Source organism: Taudactylus pleione, unplaced genomic scaffold (assembly GCF_031769625.1).
Source record: "Taudactylus pleione unplaced genomic scaffold, aTauple2 ptg000116l, whole genome shotgun sequence".
In the NCBI taxonomy this organism is placed as follows: Eukaryota; Metazoa; Chordata; class Amphibia; order Anura; family Myobatrachidae; genus Taudactylus; species Taudactylus pleione.
In genome coordinates, this window is record NW_028284518.1 from 13550405 (window position 1) to 13567802 (window position 17398).

General features: G+C 46.9%; 1 protein-coding gene across 1 annotated transcript in view; it reads left to right on the plus strand.

The window, feature by feature from the left end:
• Nucleotides 1–17398, plus strand: part of F13A1 (coagulation factor XIII A chain) — a 205196-nt gene that overhangs the window by 121661 nt on the left and 66137 nt on the right. The window contains exon 9 of the mRNA XM_088471783.1: nucleotides 16904–17007. Coding sequence (XP_088327909.1) covers nucleotides 16904–17007 — 104 coding nt within the window. The remainder of the gene's footprint in view (nucleotides 1–16903; nucleotides 17008–17398) is intronic.

Sequence of the window (17398 nt, forward strand, 5' to 3'; positions counted from 1 at the left end):
TGTTATGGGTTCTTGGTTTTGTGTTTTGGATCTGTATTTTTTTTTTAAAAAGCATAAAAACAGCTAAAATCACATAATTTGTGGGTTTTTCTGCTCCAATGCTATTATTAACCTCAATAACCTTAATTTCCACTCATTTCCAGTCTATTCTGAACACCTCACACCTCACAATATTGTTTTTAGTCCAAAAGGTTGCACCGAGGTAGCTGGATGACTATGCTAAGTGACACGAGTGGGCAGCACAAACACGTGGCCCATCTAGGAGTGACACTGCAGTGGCAGACAGGATGGCAGTTTGAAAAACTAGGCCCCAAACAGTACATAATGCAAAGAAAAAAAGAGGTGCAAAATGGAATTGTTCTTGGGCCCTCCCACCCACCCTTATGTTGTATAAACAGGACATGCACACTTTAACAAACCAATCATTTCAGTGACAGGGTCTGCCACATGACTGTGGCTGAAATGATTGGTTCGTTTGGGCCCCCACAAAACAAGCTGGCAATTAATCTGTCCTGCACAAACTGGCTCTACGGAGGCAAGATGTCGTCTTCATCCTCCTCATCTACCGATTCCCCACCCTCTTCAGTGTTGTGTACATCCTCATCCTCACGGAGTATTAATTCGTCCCCATTGGAATCAACCACCACAGGTTCCTCTGTACGTTCTGGGGGCTGGTCTCCCTGGAAGAGTTGATAATTCATTTTTATGAACATCATCTTCTCCACATTTTGTGGAAGCAACCTCCTACGCCTTTCGCTGACAAGGTTCCCGGCTGCACTAAACACTCTTTCGGAGTACACACTGGGCGGGGGGCAACTCAGGTAAAATAGAGCCAGTTTGTACAGGGGCGTCCAAATTGCCTCTTTTTCCTGCCAGTACAGTCCGACATGCCTACTTGGATGCTGTCACAGATTTAATCCTCCACCATTCTGTCAATGGTGACAGTATCATATGCAGTGACAGTAGACATGTTAGAAATTGTTGCCAGGTCCTTCAGTCCGGACCAGATGTCCAAACTTGGTCCTGCCTGCCCTGCATCACCGCCTCCAGGTTGCTTAGGATACCTAAGTTGTTTCCTGGCAGCCCCAGTTGCGGGAGAAAATGAAGAAGGAGCTGTTGACGAGTCACGTTCCGCTTCAGCTGACAGTGTTTTCACCAGCAGGTCTTTACACCTCTGCAGGCTTGTGTTGGCCAGAAAGAGAGACACCGCATAGGCTTTAAACCTAGGATCGAGCACGGTGGCCAAAATGTAGTGGTCTGATTTCAACAGATTGACCACCCTGGAATCCTGGCAAAGCGAATGAAGGGCTTCATCCACAAGTCCCACATGCTGAGCGGAATCGCTCCGTCTTAGCTCTTCCTTCACTTTCTCCAGCTGCTTCTGCAAAAGCCTGATGAGGGGAATGACCTGACTCAAGCTGGCAGTGTCTGAACTGACTTCACGTGTGGCAAGTTAGAAGGGCTGGAGAACCTTGCACTACACAGAAATCATTCTCCATTGCGCTTGAGTCAGGTGCATACCCCCTCCTTTGCTTATGTCATCGGTGGATGTATAGGCTTGAATGGCCTTTTGCTGCTCCTCCATCCTCTGAAGCATATAGAGGGTTGAGTTCCACTGCATCACAACCTTCTGCTTCAGGTGATGGCGGTGCAGGTTCAAGAGTGTTTGCTGGCGCTCCAGTCTTTGGTGCGCAGTCACTGAATGGCGAAAGTGGGCAGAAATTTTTCGGGCCACCCAAAGCGTCTCCTGCACGCCCCTTTGGTTTTTCAGAAAATTCTGCACCACCAAATTTATTGTGTGAGCAAAACATGGGACGTGCTGGAATTTGCCCAGATGTAATAAACGCACAATATTGGTGGTGTTGTCAGATATCACAAATCCCCAGAAGACTCTAAGTGGGGTAAGCCACTGTTCGATGATTTCCCTCAGTTTCTCTAAGAGATTGTCAGTGGTGTGCCTCTTACTGAAACCGGTGATACACAGTGTAGTCTGCCTTGGAACTAGCTGGTGTTTCTGAGATGCTGCTACTGGTGACGCTGCTGTTGTTGCTGCGTAAGGTGATACATCTACCCAGTGGGCTGTCACAGTTATATAGTCCTTAGTCTTCCCTGTTCCACTTGTCCACATGTCCGTGGTTAAGTGGACATTGGGTACAACCGCATTTTTTAGGACACTGAGGACACTTTTGCTGACGTTTGTGTACAGTCTCGGTATCGCCTGCCTAGTGAAGTGGAATCTAGACGGGATTTGGAACCGGGGACACACTACCTCCATCAATTGTCTAAATCACACTGCACTAAGGGCGGATACCGGATGCACGTCTAACACCAACATAGCAGTCAAGGCCTCAGTTATACATTTTGCTTCAGGATGACTGCTGTCGTACTTCATCCTCCTCGCTAAGGACTGTTGGAGAGTCAATTGTTTAGTAAAAGTAGTGGTGCTCCTACTTCCTCTATGGGATGATGAACGACTCCCAGCAGCAACAGCAGCAGCGGCAGCAGTAGGCATAGCAATGCAGGATCCTCCGTAGGAATCCCAGATAGGAGAGTCAGTCATGCCAGTGACATGGCCTGCAGGACTACTTCCGATCCTGACTAAGGAGGAAATTGACAAGGAGGGAGTTGACGGTGTGGTTTGCAGGTGCTTGGATACAACAGGACAAAGGGATTTAGGTGTCCCTGGACTGCTTACGGTCTTAGCCAAAGTTTCTGAACTTGACAGTAACTTTTTCTGAATGCGCTGCAGGTGACGCATAAGGGAGGATGTTCCTAGGTGGTTAACATCCCTACCCCTACTTATTTTACCTTTACATATTGTACATATGGCAATACAGTTGTTGTCCGGATTTGGATAGAAATATTGCCAGACCAAAGAGGTTGAATGTTTGGTCTTCTGCCCAGACATGACCGTGATGGGCTTTTTCATCCCACGGACAACAACTGTCTCCCCCGGAGCCTGATTTAAACAGACCACATCACCATGAGAATCCTCCTTGCCATCTTCCTCCTCAGCGCCAGCTACCACAGTATCCTCATCCTGTTGTACTTCAACAGTGACATCTTCAATTTGCATATCAGGAAGTGGACTGTGGGTGATCCTTTCAGCACTTGCAGAGGGCGTGCAAATGGTGGAAAGAGCCACCTCTTCCCATCCAGTGCTGGGAAGGTCAGGCATCGCAACCATCACCACACTTGGACTTCCTTAGGGATTTGTGATATCTTCTTAGAAGCCAGCTTAACTCGTTTGATTTTTGTAGCGGGAGGAGGGCTTCCATCGTCATGTGAAGCTGAACCACTAGTCATGAACATAGGGAAAGACCTTAGTCGTTCCTTGCCACTCCGTGTCGTAAATGGCATATTGGCAAGTTTACGTTTCTCCTCAGATGATTTAAATGTTTTTTTTAAGGTCAATTTTCTGAACTTTGTCATTTGGGATTTTATATGCCCTCTTCTATGACATTGGGCATCGACCTTGGCAGACGACGGTGATGGCATTTTATCGTCTATGTCATGACTAGTGGCAGCAGCTTCAGCATTAGGAGGAAGTCGTACTTGATCTTTCCCTATTTTATTTTTATCGGACAAAGTTTTGTCCTCCATTTATGTTATATTGATATATACGTGCGGCTAAGGTGCACACAAACACAGAAAAGAAGAATTTTTTATTTCTACTTCAGGGTCCATAGGGTATCCACAGGATACCTTGGGGTATAGGTGATGATGTCAGGCATCGGGTACCATAGAGTTAAGTTTTCAGCCTCCCAGGATGCACTAGGGTCCCCCTCCTATACCCCGCCCCAGAGCCAAGGCATCTCAGTTTCGTTGGGGCCCGGCTCGGAGTCGGATGCACCTGTTTAGAGGGGGGCTAGGATAGCCCCTGAAGTTTTCTATCAAGGCAGCTGTGGCTGCACATCTGGAAGTACAGCATGGACAGTCATTCTTGACGTCCATGCTGTCTTCCCTACACCCACGCCGGTATCAGAATGCCGGTACTGATCCGGGGATGCTGGTAGGCATCTGGGGTCACAGCTAGCGGTGACCCCAGATGCTTGGGACCATGGCTGGATTTAAGGGGGACAGCAGGTAAGCAGCGGGGTCCCGTGGTGGGTCCCCACTGGAACATGGTCCGGAGACCCCAGGCAAGGGGCTCCCTGGGGACTGGCTGCAGCGTGGAGCCAGGTTATGGACCTGCGCTTCCACTTCCCCCCTGGGACAGCGGACCGCAGCTGAGCGGTAGCGCTGCAGCATCCCAGGGGTTAAATGCATGCCAGGGGAGCGCGCCTTCCCTGTACACAGCCGGCGCCTCCCCCGCTGCACACAGCCTCTCTGTACTTCCCGATTGGCCCTGTGGCAGCATTCCTCCCCCAGGCCAGCCTCCTCTCTGCTCCTCGGTGGCCATCTTTCCTGAAGCATGGTGAACGCTGTTGGATGCTGCTGATCGGTGGCATCATGGTCTGGGTCCCCCGGCATACCTCTCCTCCGTTGGAACAGGTCTGTGAATGCAGCGCTGTGTCCTACTAGGCTCTGTGTCGGCATAGTTGAGGATCAGCGCTGATAGTGCAGGGATTGATTTCTTTGCATTGTATGTTACTGCTGCTAGCGTCTGCTGCCTGTACTTTCACTTTCTACTATCAGCCTTTTCACTGTCCCTGCTCTTCTTCTGCTAAAGCCCTTGCGGTGCGGTGATTGCAGGGTTGTTCTCCCACTAAACTAACGCATATCAGTGAGATGGGTCACATACTTGCCATCATGTCTGAGAATGATTTTCCTCTCCAGCTTCTGTGTACTACATGTAAGGTACCTATAGCGGAGGGGGAGGGTAGCGCGGAGGGGCTATGTCGGCAGTGTTTTTTATTGACGCGGCCGATTACCGTCACGGCTCCGGTTCAGGAACCGCCCTGGGCTTGTTTCGTTAAAGCGCTTACAACCCTTGTGGGTCAGTTAGCTCCGCAACCTGCGTTCCCTCAGATGGGATTGTCCCAGCAGTCAGTGGTGTCATCACCCATGCAGGGGTTCCCGGGACAACTGATGGTACCCCACACCTCAGGTCTCTCAGGAGCCTGCGTGGGTTAATTCTCTGACAAGTTCTGTGCAGCATTTGTCAGACATGTCACAAGGGGAGTCTGCGTTGCGGCCGCATAAGCGGCCGGTGGCATCTCTGTCTACTCCTTATGAGGATGACGAGGGGACGTCCGATGATGGGGAGATTCTGGATCTTTCGGACCAGGAACCTCTCCGTACTAAAGAGTTGGACGCCAAGTCTAAGGTTTATATCCCTGGCCTTATTCGTGCAGTCCACACAGCTTTAGTTATTGAGGATGATGAACCTCTGGTATCAAAATCCAAATATGCCTTTTTCAAGGATGTTAAGGGTCACGCCACCGTGTTTCCTCTTTCGGATCAATTGGTGGACCACTTAGAGGAGGCGTGGAAACATCCTGGCAAACGGTATCAGCCTCAAAGACGTTTAGCAGTGGCTTATCCGTTTGCGGACAATTATTTTGCTAAGTGGGAATCCCCGCCACAGGTGGATTCCCATGTGACACGCCTGGTCCGAAGTGCCACGTTGCCCGTGCACTCCATGTCCTCCTTAAAGGATGCCACAGACCGTAATGTGGAGATCTGCCTAGTCCGTTTATTCCCTCGCAGGGGGGGCAGCCAGGCTGGCTATGGCCATTTGTTGGGTAGCCAGAGCTATGGAGCGCTGGGCAGATAGTTTAGAGGCGTCTTTCGATTTCGACTGTTCGGCTGAACACACCGAGTTGATAGGCAATCTCCGGGATTCGGCCACTTACATTAATGAAGCGGCTTTAGATATCAGTACCCTGACTTCTCGGATTTCTTCGGCAGCAGTGGCGGCTCGTCGCACCTTATGGTTGCGATCTTGGAAGGCAGATGCTGATTCCAAAAAGGGCTTGGAAGCATTGCCTTTTAATGGAGAAGTCCTATTTGGTCCGGATCTGGACAAAATTGTAGCCACGCTGGCGGCAACCAAATCGGCATGTCTCCCGTCTGCTGCAGTTCCTTCCAGTTCAGGTACCTCGTCCTTTCAGCCTTACAGGACCCAGGGTAGACCGAAGGCTCAGTCCTTTCCCCGACAGGCTGGCCCCAAGAAATCGGCCAAGCCCCAGAAGCAGGCCTGGAGTACCAGACGTCCGGCCCCTAAGTCCGATGACAAACCTGCGGCCTGATGGTCCGGGCCTCCCTTTGGGGGATCCCAAAGTGGGAGGCTGCCCGCTGCGGTTCGCCCAGTGATGGTCGGTCACCACGACAGACAGTTGGGTTCACGAGGTGGTTTCTCACGGGTATGCCCTCTCCTTCCGGCACAGGCCCCCGTCCCGATTCTTCACCATGGGTCTTGCATCAGACCGGAACAAAGCCACGGAACTGCAGAAGGTTTTGCACACTATGCTCCAGGCTGGAGTTATAGTGCATGTTCCTTTCTCCCAGAGGGGCCTGGGTTCCTATTCCAATCTGTTTTTGGTGGAGAAACCCAATGGGTCGTACCGTCTGATCCTCAACCTCAAAGCACTCAACAAGTCCTTGCGGGTGCCGAGGTTTCGGATGGAGACCCTACGGTCCATCATTCTGGCGCTGGAACCTGGGGATTACATGGTGTCGTTTGACATACAGGACGCTTACCTGCATGTCCCTATTCTTTCGCGCCATCAACAGTTCCTCAGGTTTGCAATCCGCAACGATCATTTCCAGTTCTGGGCGTTACCTTTTGGCCTGGCGACAGCACCACATGTGTTCACCAAAGTTATGGCGGTCATGGCGGCTTCCCGGCGGCTGCAGGGAGTCCGCATGTTGCCGTACCTAGACGACCTACTGTTGGCTCCTTCTATGCCATTAGGATCTGATGATCGCAGTACTGCAACGGCACGGCTGGTTGATAAACTGGCAAAAGTCCACCCTGATCCAGTCTCAGAGGATTCTGCACCTCGGAGCCTTGTTGGACTCCAGTCAGCAGCGGATCTTTGTGATGGGGGAAAGATCTCTGCCTTGTAGTTGAGGGTGTGCAATTGACTGCAGAGTCGCCGGGTGTCTTTTCACTCGGCAATGAGGTTACTGGGCTCCATGGTGTCCGTATTCGACATGGTGGAATATGCCCAGTTTCACTCCAGACCTCTGCAGCAACTGATCCTGTCCAAATGGAATGGACTGCCTCAGAGTCTCAAATCCCAGACGATGGTGCTCACTCCGGAGGTTCGCCTGTCCCTTGCCTGGTGGTTGCAGATGACCAATCTCAACAAGGGTCATCCATTTTGGGTGGCGAACTGGGCACTATTGACAATGGACGCCAGTCTTCGGGGCTGGGGAGCGGTCACAGGTCCACACTTTTTCCTTGGCAGATGGACTGAGACGGAAGAGGAGCTTCCGATAAACATCTTGGAACTCCGCGCCATTTTCAATGCTCTCCAGCAGGCCCATCGGGTTCTCCAGGGTCATCCCGTGCAGGTCCAGTCGGACAACGCCACCGCCGTTGCCTACATAAATCAGCAAGGAGGAAGGAGGAACCCGAAGTCGGGCGGCACTCGTAGAGGTGTCCCGCATCCTGATCTGTGCAGAGCGCAATCTCCCGGCCATATCAGCGGTATTCATCCTGGGAGTCCTCAACTGGGAGGCCAACTTTCTCAGTCGCCAGGACGTTCATCCGGGGGAATGGTCTCTGCACTGGGACATCTTTCAACTTCTGGTGGACAGGTGGGGTCTTCCAGAGATCGACCTCATGGCGTCACGGCACAACAATAAGTTGCCGGTGTACGGGTCTCCCACAAGAGACGAAAAGGCGTCTCTGGTGGATGCTCTGTCCATCCGGTGGACGTTCCGGTTTGCTTATCTCTTTCCTCCATTTTCACTTCCACGGGTAATCCGGAAATTCAAACAGGAAGGAGGGCCTGCCGGTTCCATCCTCTGTGAGGGCTCATTACACTAGGTCTGTGGGTCCTTTGTGGGCAGCTCGACGTGGTGCCTCGGCAGTCCAGATCTGCAAGGCTGCCACGTGGTCCTCTGTCCATACCTTTGTGAGGTATTACGCGTTTGACAACTTTGCCTCTCAGGATGCTTCCTTCGGGCGGGTTCCACAGGACTCCCGCCCTGTCGCACCTGTGCTGCAGATGGGCTTTGCTCTGGTCACCGGTTTTTCCGTCTCCCTCTGGTGAGAATGTGTTTCCTGTGTGTGTCCAGATCTTTTTTCTCTCTCTTCCTTCTCCTCCTCCGGCCTATGGCTTGGTACGTAACTGAGATGCCTTGGCTCGGGGGCGGGGTATAGGAGGGGGACCCTAGTGCATCCTGGGAGGCTGAAAACTTAAAAACTTAACTCTATGGTGCCCGATGCCTGACGTCATCTCCTATACCCCAAGGTATCCTGTGGAACCCTATGTACTTCGTAGAAATAGAGATAACAAAGGTAAGTTCTTACCATATCTCATATTTTTTTTGGGAGTGCACTTTGGGGGTTACACCACCCTTTAACAGACTTATGACACAGGCGCATGCTTGGCGCTGCTCCTTTGTTGATGCACGTGCAGCTACAGTGCACACAATTCACAACACAGAAAAGAAGAATTTTTAATTTTGTTTGGAGTGCACTTTAACAGACAAGCCAGCCGGCCCTTTACTTATGACACAGGCGCACGCTTGGCGCTGCTCCTTTGTTGATGCACGTGCGGCTACTGCGCATACATTTCACACACAAACACAGAAAAAAAAGAATTGTTTATTTTTTATGGAGCGCACTATGGGGGTTACACCACCCTTTAACAGATGAGCCAGCCGGCCCTTTACTTATGACACAAGCGCACGCATGGCGCTGCTCCTTTGTTGATGTACGTGCGGCTACTGTGCATACATTTCACACACAAAACACAGAAAAAAAGAAGAATTGTTTATTTTTTGTGGAGCGCACTTTGGAGGTTACACCACCCTTTAACAGACAGCAATACGATGGGCGGCCGGTACACATTAGACGATCCGGTGTCTGACCGATATGTCGTCCCCTGCCACATCCCGCTGCATGGGGTCGCCAGTCACATTGTCAGGTTGAGCTGCATGTAGGGATGACCTGTCGATGTGGCCGACGACCCCACTGGAGCGTGCAATAGCCGACATTGGCCCTCATTCAGAGCCACTCGCTATCGGCAGTACGCTCGTTCCGAGCGATGTTCGCACATCTGCGCATGCGTACGGTTTTTAGTACGCATGCGCGAACCAGTCAGTGCAGCCGAAAATCATTTGTACGCAATATAGCGAGTGCCTGCTATTTTTAGTGACAGAATGAGGCGTATGAGGGTGGTAACAGGGGAAGGTGCTTGAAAACGGGGAGTGGAGATCCGATCGCAGGCGTGCTTAAAGGTCAAAACGGGCGTTTTATGGGTGTGCATAATTAATATAGCAGCGTCAATGACCACGTCACTTGGTTTTTTTTAACTCAGAACTGCTCGCAAAATAGCGGTTGAAAAAACCAACCACAAGAATAGCGAGCAGTTCATATCCTGTTCGATGTACTCGATTAATCTAATAAATAGCGGACATGACGTATGGTGCGAGCGGCCAGGGGGCGTTTTTAAGAAATAAAAGAGCGTATGTTTTGCTCGCTCGTTCAGACTTAGAGGTGTGAACAGACTGCAATGTGCGAACGGATCATTTGCATAGCCACCCCTTGTTTTTGAACGAACGAACGCAAATAGCGACCGGCTCTGAATGAGGGCCATAGTGCATACATATTAGACAATTTAGATGATATGTCGGCCAGATCTGCCCAAAAAATCGTATAATGTGTACCCAGCTTTAGTGCCGTAATCCAACCAATGGAATGGAATTTCAGGTACCTTCGGTCGAAAGTAATTAGTCACTGGTTTGCAGCCTATATTAACAATGAAGTATATGGAATGTATGCTCATTTATCATCTTATAGATATATAACCATGGTTGCATATATCAGAAATCTGCAATATATGTTTGTGAGTATACAGCGGAAAGATATAATAACCAACAGTGTATGAGGCAAAGTTATAAGACATACATGCTACCCATCTATCTTATTCAGTCACAGGCCAGGTGCATAATTATATAATCAGAAATGGTATATACACTAGTTCAGAGGTTCTCAAACTCGGCCCTCAGGACCCCAAACTGTTCTTGTTTTCCAGGTCTCCTCACAGAATAACAAGTGAAATAATTAGCTCCACCTGTGGATCTTTTAAAATGTGTCGGTGAGTAGTAAATACACATGGGCACCTGCTGGTTGACATGGAAAATGTGAACCGTGTGGGGTCCTGAGGACCGAGTTAAAATATTAAAATGGGACAACGCAGCAATTGCAGACAAACCTCTTTAGTGATGTCAGAAGTAGGGGCGTCTTTATAATTGGTGCAGGATGTGCAGGGTACATGGGCTCCTGGGTTCAGGGGGGCCCACACCGCACAACCTGCACCCATATTTTCTAATACTTACCTCTTAAGACCCATGTCGGGTGTCGCAGCCCTGCGCAAATACGCCTGGAAAATGGCCACCAAATGCGCAGTGGGCAAATCACTGGGAAAATGGCGTGTCTGCCATTTTCCCGGTGACCTGCACATGCAATCTGCTGCAAAATTGTATAGGTGTGGAGGAATATATAGGGTCTATACAATTTTGCAGCAGATCTCATATCTGTTGCTGCTAAAAAAAAGTCTACTGAAAAGATTGGTTCACCATCCACACTTTTCCAATCTTTGGCAGACTGCTGCTACTGACGGGCAAGGGCCAAACAGTAGTTGTAGAGAAATGAGCTGCTAAGAGTCCCAGGCCACCTCTGGGGCCTGGTCCTCTCACTGCACTGAATTACAAAGCCATCTCCTAAACCCCGGCTTATCTATTCTCACCTGATTGCTGCTTCAGGGCATCTGGGCCCAGAGCTGATCTAAGTGACAGCCATGTTTAGCTGTTGTCTGCATGCATTGTGATGTCACAATGCAGGTCACAGCACTATAAACAGAATGCCCAGCTACTGGCAGCCATTTTGTAGAGACAATATCTCCTACATTGATACTCTCTGAGTAGTTCCTGCTTATTTAAGCGACTTTGGATAACGACTACTGATATGGACTTTGGATTAAATCTTCCAATAAGGTATTAAACAGCAACATCTTCAGAAATAGAATCTGAATAGCATCTTCAGGTAAGAACTATATAACAAATTGTGGCCTCTCACTTTTACCCCATCAGATGCCTCTCTCCATTTTATCTAGAGATTTTACTTTAGAGAAAATGGAAAAAGCAAATTATTCATCTGATATGATGCCGCATGACCAAAGATTGGTAAACGATTGTGCAATCATCTGGGAACCAAACCCAGACCAGTGCGCAAGCCCCGGAGCGAGAGAGAAATTCTCTCGCTCCGGAGATCACTACAAAAGGGGCGGCTGTCGATGTTCATCGACAGCTCTCCCCATTTTGTAGGCGTGGTAGGGGGGTGGTTTCACAAACGGAGGTGTTCCTTAAGGAATGCCTGCCGTTTTGTGGGCGGCCGCGCTGACATCAGCAGTGATGTCAGTGGGGAGCTTCCTGCTCGATCAGAGCAGGAAGCTCCCTGGGGCTTGCGGTTGCCGAGACCCAACCTTAGGGTCTCGTCGCAAGCCCCGATGGTCACGATGGTCTTGACCATCGCGACCATCAACCTGGTCGGTCGCTTCAGCTGTGGGTTGTAACCCACAGCTTAGCTAGCGACCAGGAGGCCGCACTTCAAAACCCAAGCGGCCGCCCTCATTCAGAGCGACCGCTCGCATTTTGCGAGAGCCTCTGAATGAGGGCCAGTGTCACTGTCCTCACTTTTTCAATCTTTGGCAGACTAGCTGCTACTGACGAGCAAGGGCATAGCTACAGTAGGTATAGAGAAAGGGGCTGCTAAGAATCCCAGGCCACCTCTGGGGCTTGGCCCTCTTCCTGCAATGAATTACAAAGCCATCTCCTAAACCCCGGCTTTTCTATTCTCACCTGATTGCTGCTGCAGAGCATCTGGACTCAGGGCTGATCTAAGATACAACCAACTCTAGCTGCTGCCAGAATGCATTGTGATGTCACAATGCAGGTCACAGCACTATAATCAGGAAGGTTAGCTACTGGCAGCCATTTTGTTGTGAAATTTTGTCCTACACTGATACTCTCTGAGTAGTTCCTGCTTATTTAAGCGACTTTGGATAACGACTACTGATATGGATTTTGGATTAAATCTTCCAATAAAGTCCTAAACAGCAACATCTTCAGAAACAGAATCTGAATAACATCTTCAGGTAAGAACTATATAACAAGTTTTAGCTTGTCACTTTTACCCCATCAGACACCTCCCTCCATTTTATATGGAGAATTTAATTTAGAAAAAATAGAAAAAGCAAATTATTCATCTGATATGATGCTGCATGACCAAAGATTGGTAAACAATTGTGCAATCCTCCAGGAACCAAACCCAGACCAGACTGTTGACACAATCCTACTGGAGATTTGGACGCAGTTTCAAAACCCTATATCATTTGTGGCGAACCCTGGCACTCCAGCTGCTGTGGGACTACATATCCCAGCATGCACTTCCACAATTTTAGCATTCCCTAGTAGCAAAACTCTGGCAGTGCATGCTGGGATATGTAGTCCCACAGCAGCTGGAGTGCCAGGGTTCGTCACCACTGCCCTATATATTCCTCCACACCTGTACAATTTTGCAGCAGCTCTTAGATATGCATCTGCTAAAACAGTCTACTGAAATGATTGTGTCACCGTCCTCACTTTTCCAATCTTTGGCAGACTAACGGCTACTCACAGGCAAGGGCGTAGCTACAGTAGGTGTAGAGAAAGGGGCTGCTAAGAGTCCCAGGCCACCTCTGGGGCCTGGCCCTCTCCCTGCACCAAATTACAATGCCATCTCCTAAACCAGGGCATCTGGGCCCTAGAGCTGATATAAGCTACAGACATCTTTAGCTGCTGCCTGCATGTATTGTGATGTCACAATGCAGGTCACAGCACTATAAGTAGGAAGCTTAGCTACTGGCAGCCATTTTGTTGTGACATTTTGTCCTACATTGATACTCTCTGAGTAGTTCCTGCGTATTTAAGCGACTTTGGATAACGACTAGTTATATGGACTTTGGATCTCTTCTACATACACTGATTGCGGTGCAGACAGGAAAAATACTTTTTTTTCCTGTCGTCATTAGCCCAGCTATCTCTTCCCCTCGGCCGCCCATAGCTAAGTTAAGCCCTTTCCAACACCCCCTTGGCGACCTCTCCCTTCTTCCCCACAGCCGGTGGACCGGCTGACCAAACCCCGCCCTCCTCCGATCCGCCGAAGCTCCGTCCCCTGACCGTCCTGCTCTATAGATGTGTCCACCATCCTGTCACCTAGCTTGGGAATCGGAGGGAAGGCAGCCCAGCAGGTCCAGATTAACTTCCCACAGGTCAGTGTAATGTCTGGCTCCTGAGTATTTATGTGTGTGTGTATATATATATATATATATATGTGTGTGTAGGTATGCATATATATGTATATACATATATATATATATATATGTATACAGTATATATACTGTATATATATATATATATATATATATATATATATGTATGTGTATATATCCCACAGCACAGGGCACACCCCTATGTAAACCACACCTACACCACACCGGTCATGTGGACATTAATCTGGCACTGCCCGTTAGCCAATGTGTACCAGCGATATGTCGTTCACAGACATATCACGTCCTTTGGCAAGTGTGTAAGAGCGATCAGCCAAACGCCTGTACACATGCAGCGGCACCCGCGGGGAGGGACACTCGATCTGCAGATATATCTGTTAGGTGTGCACCCACCTTAATCCATGCACTCATTATCTCCCGCATTGATTATTGCAATAGTGTCCTTACTGGTCTTCCCCAAAACAGACTCTAACCACTACAATCCATACTGAATTCAGCTGCGAGGTTGATCTTCCTTACTAAATGGTTATCGTCTCCTGCTCCAATCTGTCAGTCCATCCACTGGTTACCTGCATTCTACCGAATTCAATATAAAATAATTTTACTTACACATAAGGCTATTAACCCCAACCCCCGCAAAATAAGACCGTACATATTTGCATTTACACATGTTTAACACTTTTTTGTTCGATTTCAGAATTTGAGGCACACCAGTTATCTCAATGGGAGTGCATTGTAATCTCAGGGAGATGTGGTTCGGCTGCACTTACATAAGTTTCTAAGGGGCCTATTTATCAACACTTAATTTCTACAAAAGCAGGTGAAAATGAACATTTTCACCTGCAATTGTAGAAATTAAGTTATCGGACCATTCATCAAGAAGGTAAAGCAGGAGATATTACAGATATTACTTGCTTACCTTCCTCTTGCGGAGTGGCCCGCTGTCCCTATAAACTAGTATGGGGACAGAATTCATCAAGCTCTGAAAATACAATATTTTCAGAGCTAGATTGCAGGAGCATTCGCCATCTTCAGAAGACGAGTGCTCCCGCTTCCCGCTCCTTCCCTATAGAAAGGAGTCCCGGGTCGCGGGACTCAGGAAGGAGTCTTGAAAAGATTCACTGGTCCGAAAGCAGCAGGGAAGCCACTCTCGGGGACAGATGATTTTTGGATCAGCTGTCTCCGCGCTGAAACAATGATGAATTGCTTCGGCGTCCACGGAAAGTTAGAATGTTAGTTAACATCATGAATATAGCCCTATATGTGTTTGGGTTAAACACGATAGCTTCCTGCACTGTAACTGGCGCATATATAAAACTGTAGATTGACTGCACTAGTAAATACACCTAAAATCATATTAAACACATATAAATGCAATACGTTTATAAAAAAAAATTACTTTGAAAATGCCATTGTATACATAACTTTGCAAATTTACCTGGTTATATCTTTTTCTCTGGCAATAAAATAGGATTCTATACCTCAGTAAGTAACATCCTTTCATATTCCATCATGCATACCCAAGAGTAATCTCTGGATAATGCATTCTTGTACTGTTTAAAAAATTCAAGAATTGTAGATAGGTTTCCTTGAATAATCTCTTCGTATTTTTGTGCCTCATTATATTTCTCCATTGACAAGTTTTCCTTGATCCAAAATGTTATTCTTACTTTGAAATGACTTGTTAGACAAGCTTTAGATCCTCCCAACCTCTTCTACTTTCTGTATTTACCCATTATTTATGAAATGGTCAGAGTTTAACTATTCTGTGTTTTTTTTTCTTACTGACATTTTTATTGCTGATACAATCTTACAGATCAGGAATACATAAGTGGGTACTTGAATTAAATCAGTTTCTTAACACTTGGCTGGGTGCAGATCACTTAAAAAGCAAAATTAACCAGATACTTGTAACGAAATATTACATACAATTGATGTATTCTGATTGAAGACATCGTGGTGACTAACTTTAGACAAATGAAAGCTATGCCTTCCAGTAACCTCAGTTTCATCATCTTTTTATTACAGTAAAGCTGTTAATATTCCACATACAGTACCTAATAATGTACAGAGGTGTCACATTGTTCCAACCACTCAGTGAACTAAACTTTATGCTTAAACAATTGGAAGGGAACTGTCTGCTTGTAGGGAATTTATTGATTTATTATTTATTTATTTATTTAATAACAATATTCTTATCCCTTCTGATAATACATGGGTATTGTGAATTATTATAACTTTGTATTAGAACTTGTTCCATTTTATCTCTTCATGTACATTACTTTTTATAATGGCTACGAAATTCAACTTTCATTTCACTTTCTAAATTGCACTAAAATGGTTCATTTACAAACATGCTGTAGCATTTTCAAAGTTTGTACTTACCCATAGCAACCAAACAGCCACTTGTTTTCATTCTCTAACTTGCATTAAAGAGATAAAGGATTAATGCTGAATAATGCTGATTGGATTCTGTTGTTCAAAACAAATTTGCACATAAGTGCAGTGCTAGTAAATGAGCCCGATACTGGACACGTTCATATGCACAGAAAAGTCACTATGATGATGTCATGCAGATGGGTACAACAAATATTTCACATGCTGCTGCACAGGTCCATATGGAGATACCACAATATTATGTCCCAGATTTGTGGAATGACCAGGTGTAACACATTCGCCACTTTTTACATTTAACATGTTTAATAAGCTACTACAGAATCTTGCTAGAGTCGGTCTTCAGCACGCACAAATAGGGGCAGGGGGGAGATGCCCTAAGGACTGGAACCCCCACTCAGATTACTCACAGAAGTGGAACTGGTTGTACAAGGTAGTCAGTGTGCTCCACACACTTGACACTACACAGCAGGAGGAGGAGGAGGAGGAGGAGGAGGAGGAGGAGGAGGAGGAGGAGGAGGAATATAGGGAGGTGGGATAAAATTAAACGGGATCAGAGAGAAACAGGAGAAGACAGAGGAAATACAACCAAAATGCTAGTGTGTTATTAATATATTAAAACATACATTTTTTGCTTATACTTGGGTTAAATGTAGTCAATGTATGATGGAAGACAGTGGAGTAAAAAACAATGCATTGGAGGGAGGTAAGGCCTAGTGGGCCAATAAATCTAATCTGCATCTGAAAGCAGAGGTGGAATTGGCAGAATGAGCTAAGGCAAACATAAATGAATAAAATATAAAAAGGTATAGACACAATGAAGATTTGCACAAACAGCTAAACACAATGGGAAGGAACACAAAACAGAGACTCTAATGTACTGGAAAACAATATGAAAATACTGACACTGTATAGTGGTTTATGCAAGAATATGTTGTTATCTACAAAGCCATAAATTAAAATCTTATAAAACTAATCCTCATATAGTAGACTGTACATGTCAATACACTATGATCAAAAGCAGCTCTTTAAAATTAACAAATTGTTCTCCTAACAAGGAACTATCATTGCTGGAATGAGGCCTGGATGAGCCGCCCGGACCTTCCGGTGGGTTTTGGAGGATGGCAGGCAGTAGATGCCACACCTCAGGAGACCAGCGATGGTAATTACTTCATTATTTTGTTTTTCTTCTCATCTCCTTCCACAATAGAACTCTCACCGCTTTCACACTAAATTACCATTATTATTTTACAGTTATGAAGTACTGTAGCTCAGAAGCAGTTGCATACAATTATATCTTTGTTTTTGGGCAGCTTTCCTGCTAAGGATTAATGAAGATCTGACCCTTGGTGTATTTTCACCAGCAGTCTTATCATTACCAGGAATTTCATTACTTTTGTTTTAATTAAAATCAAGTTGTATAATAGGAAGAATTTGTTAGGACTATGCTGTTAAATGTAGCTTTATGACACAGGCATATGATATTCAGCAGATTGCTGCAGTTAACATAAATGATTATTAAACAGTGTTCATTGATTCATATACCATATGGA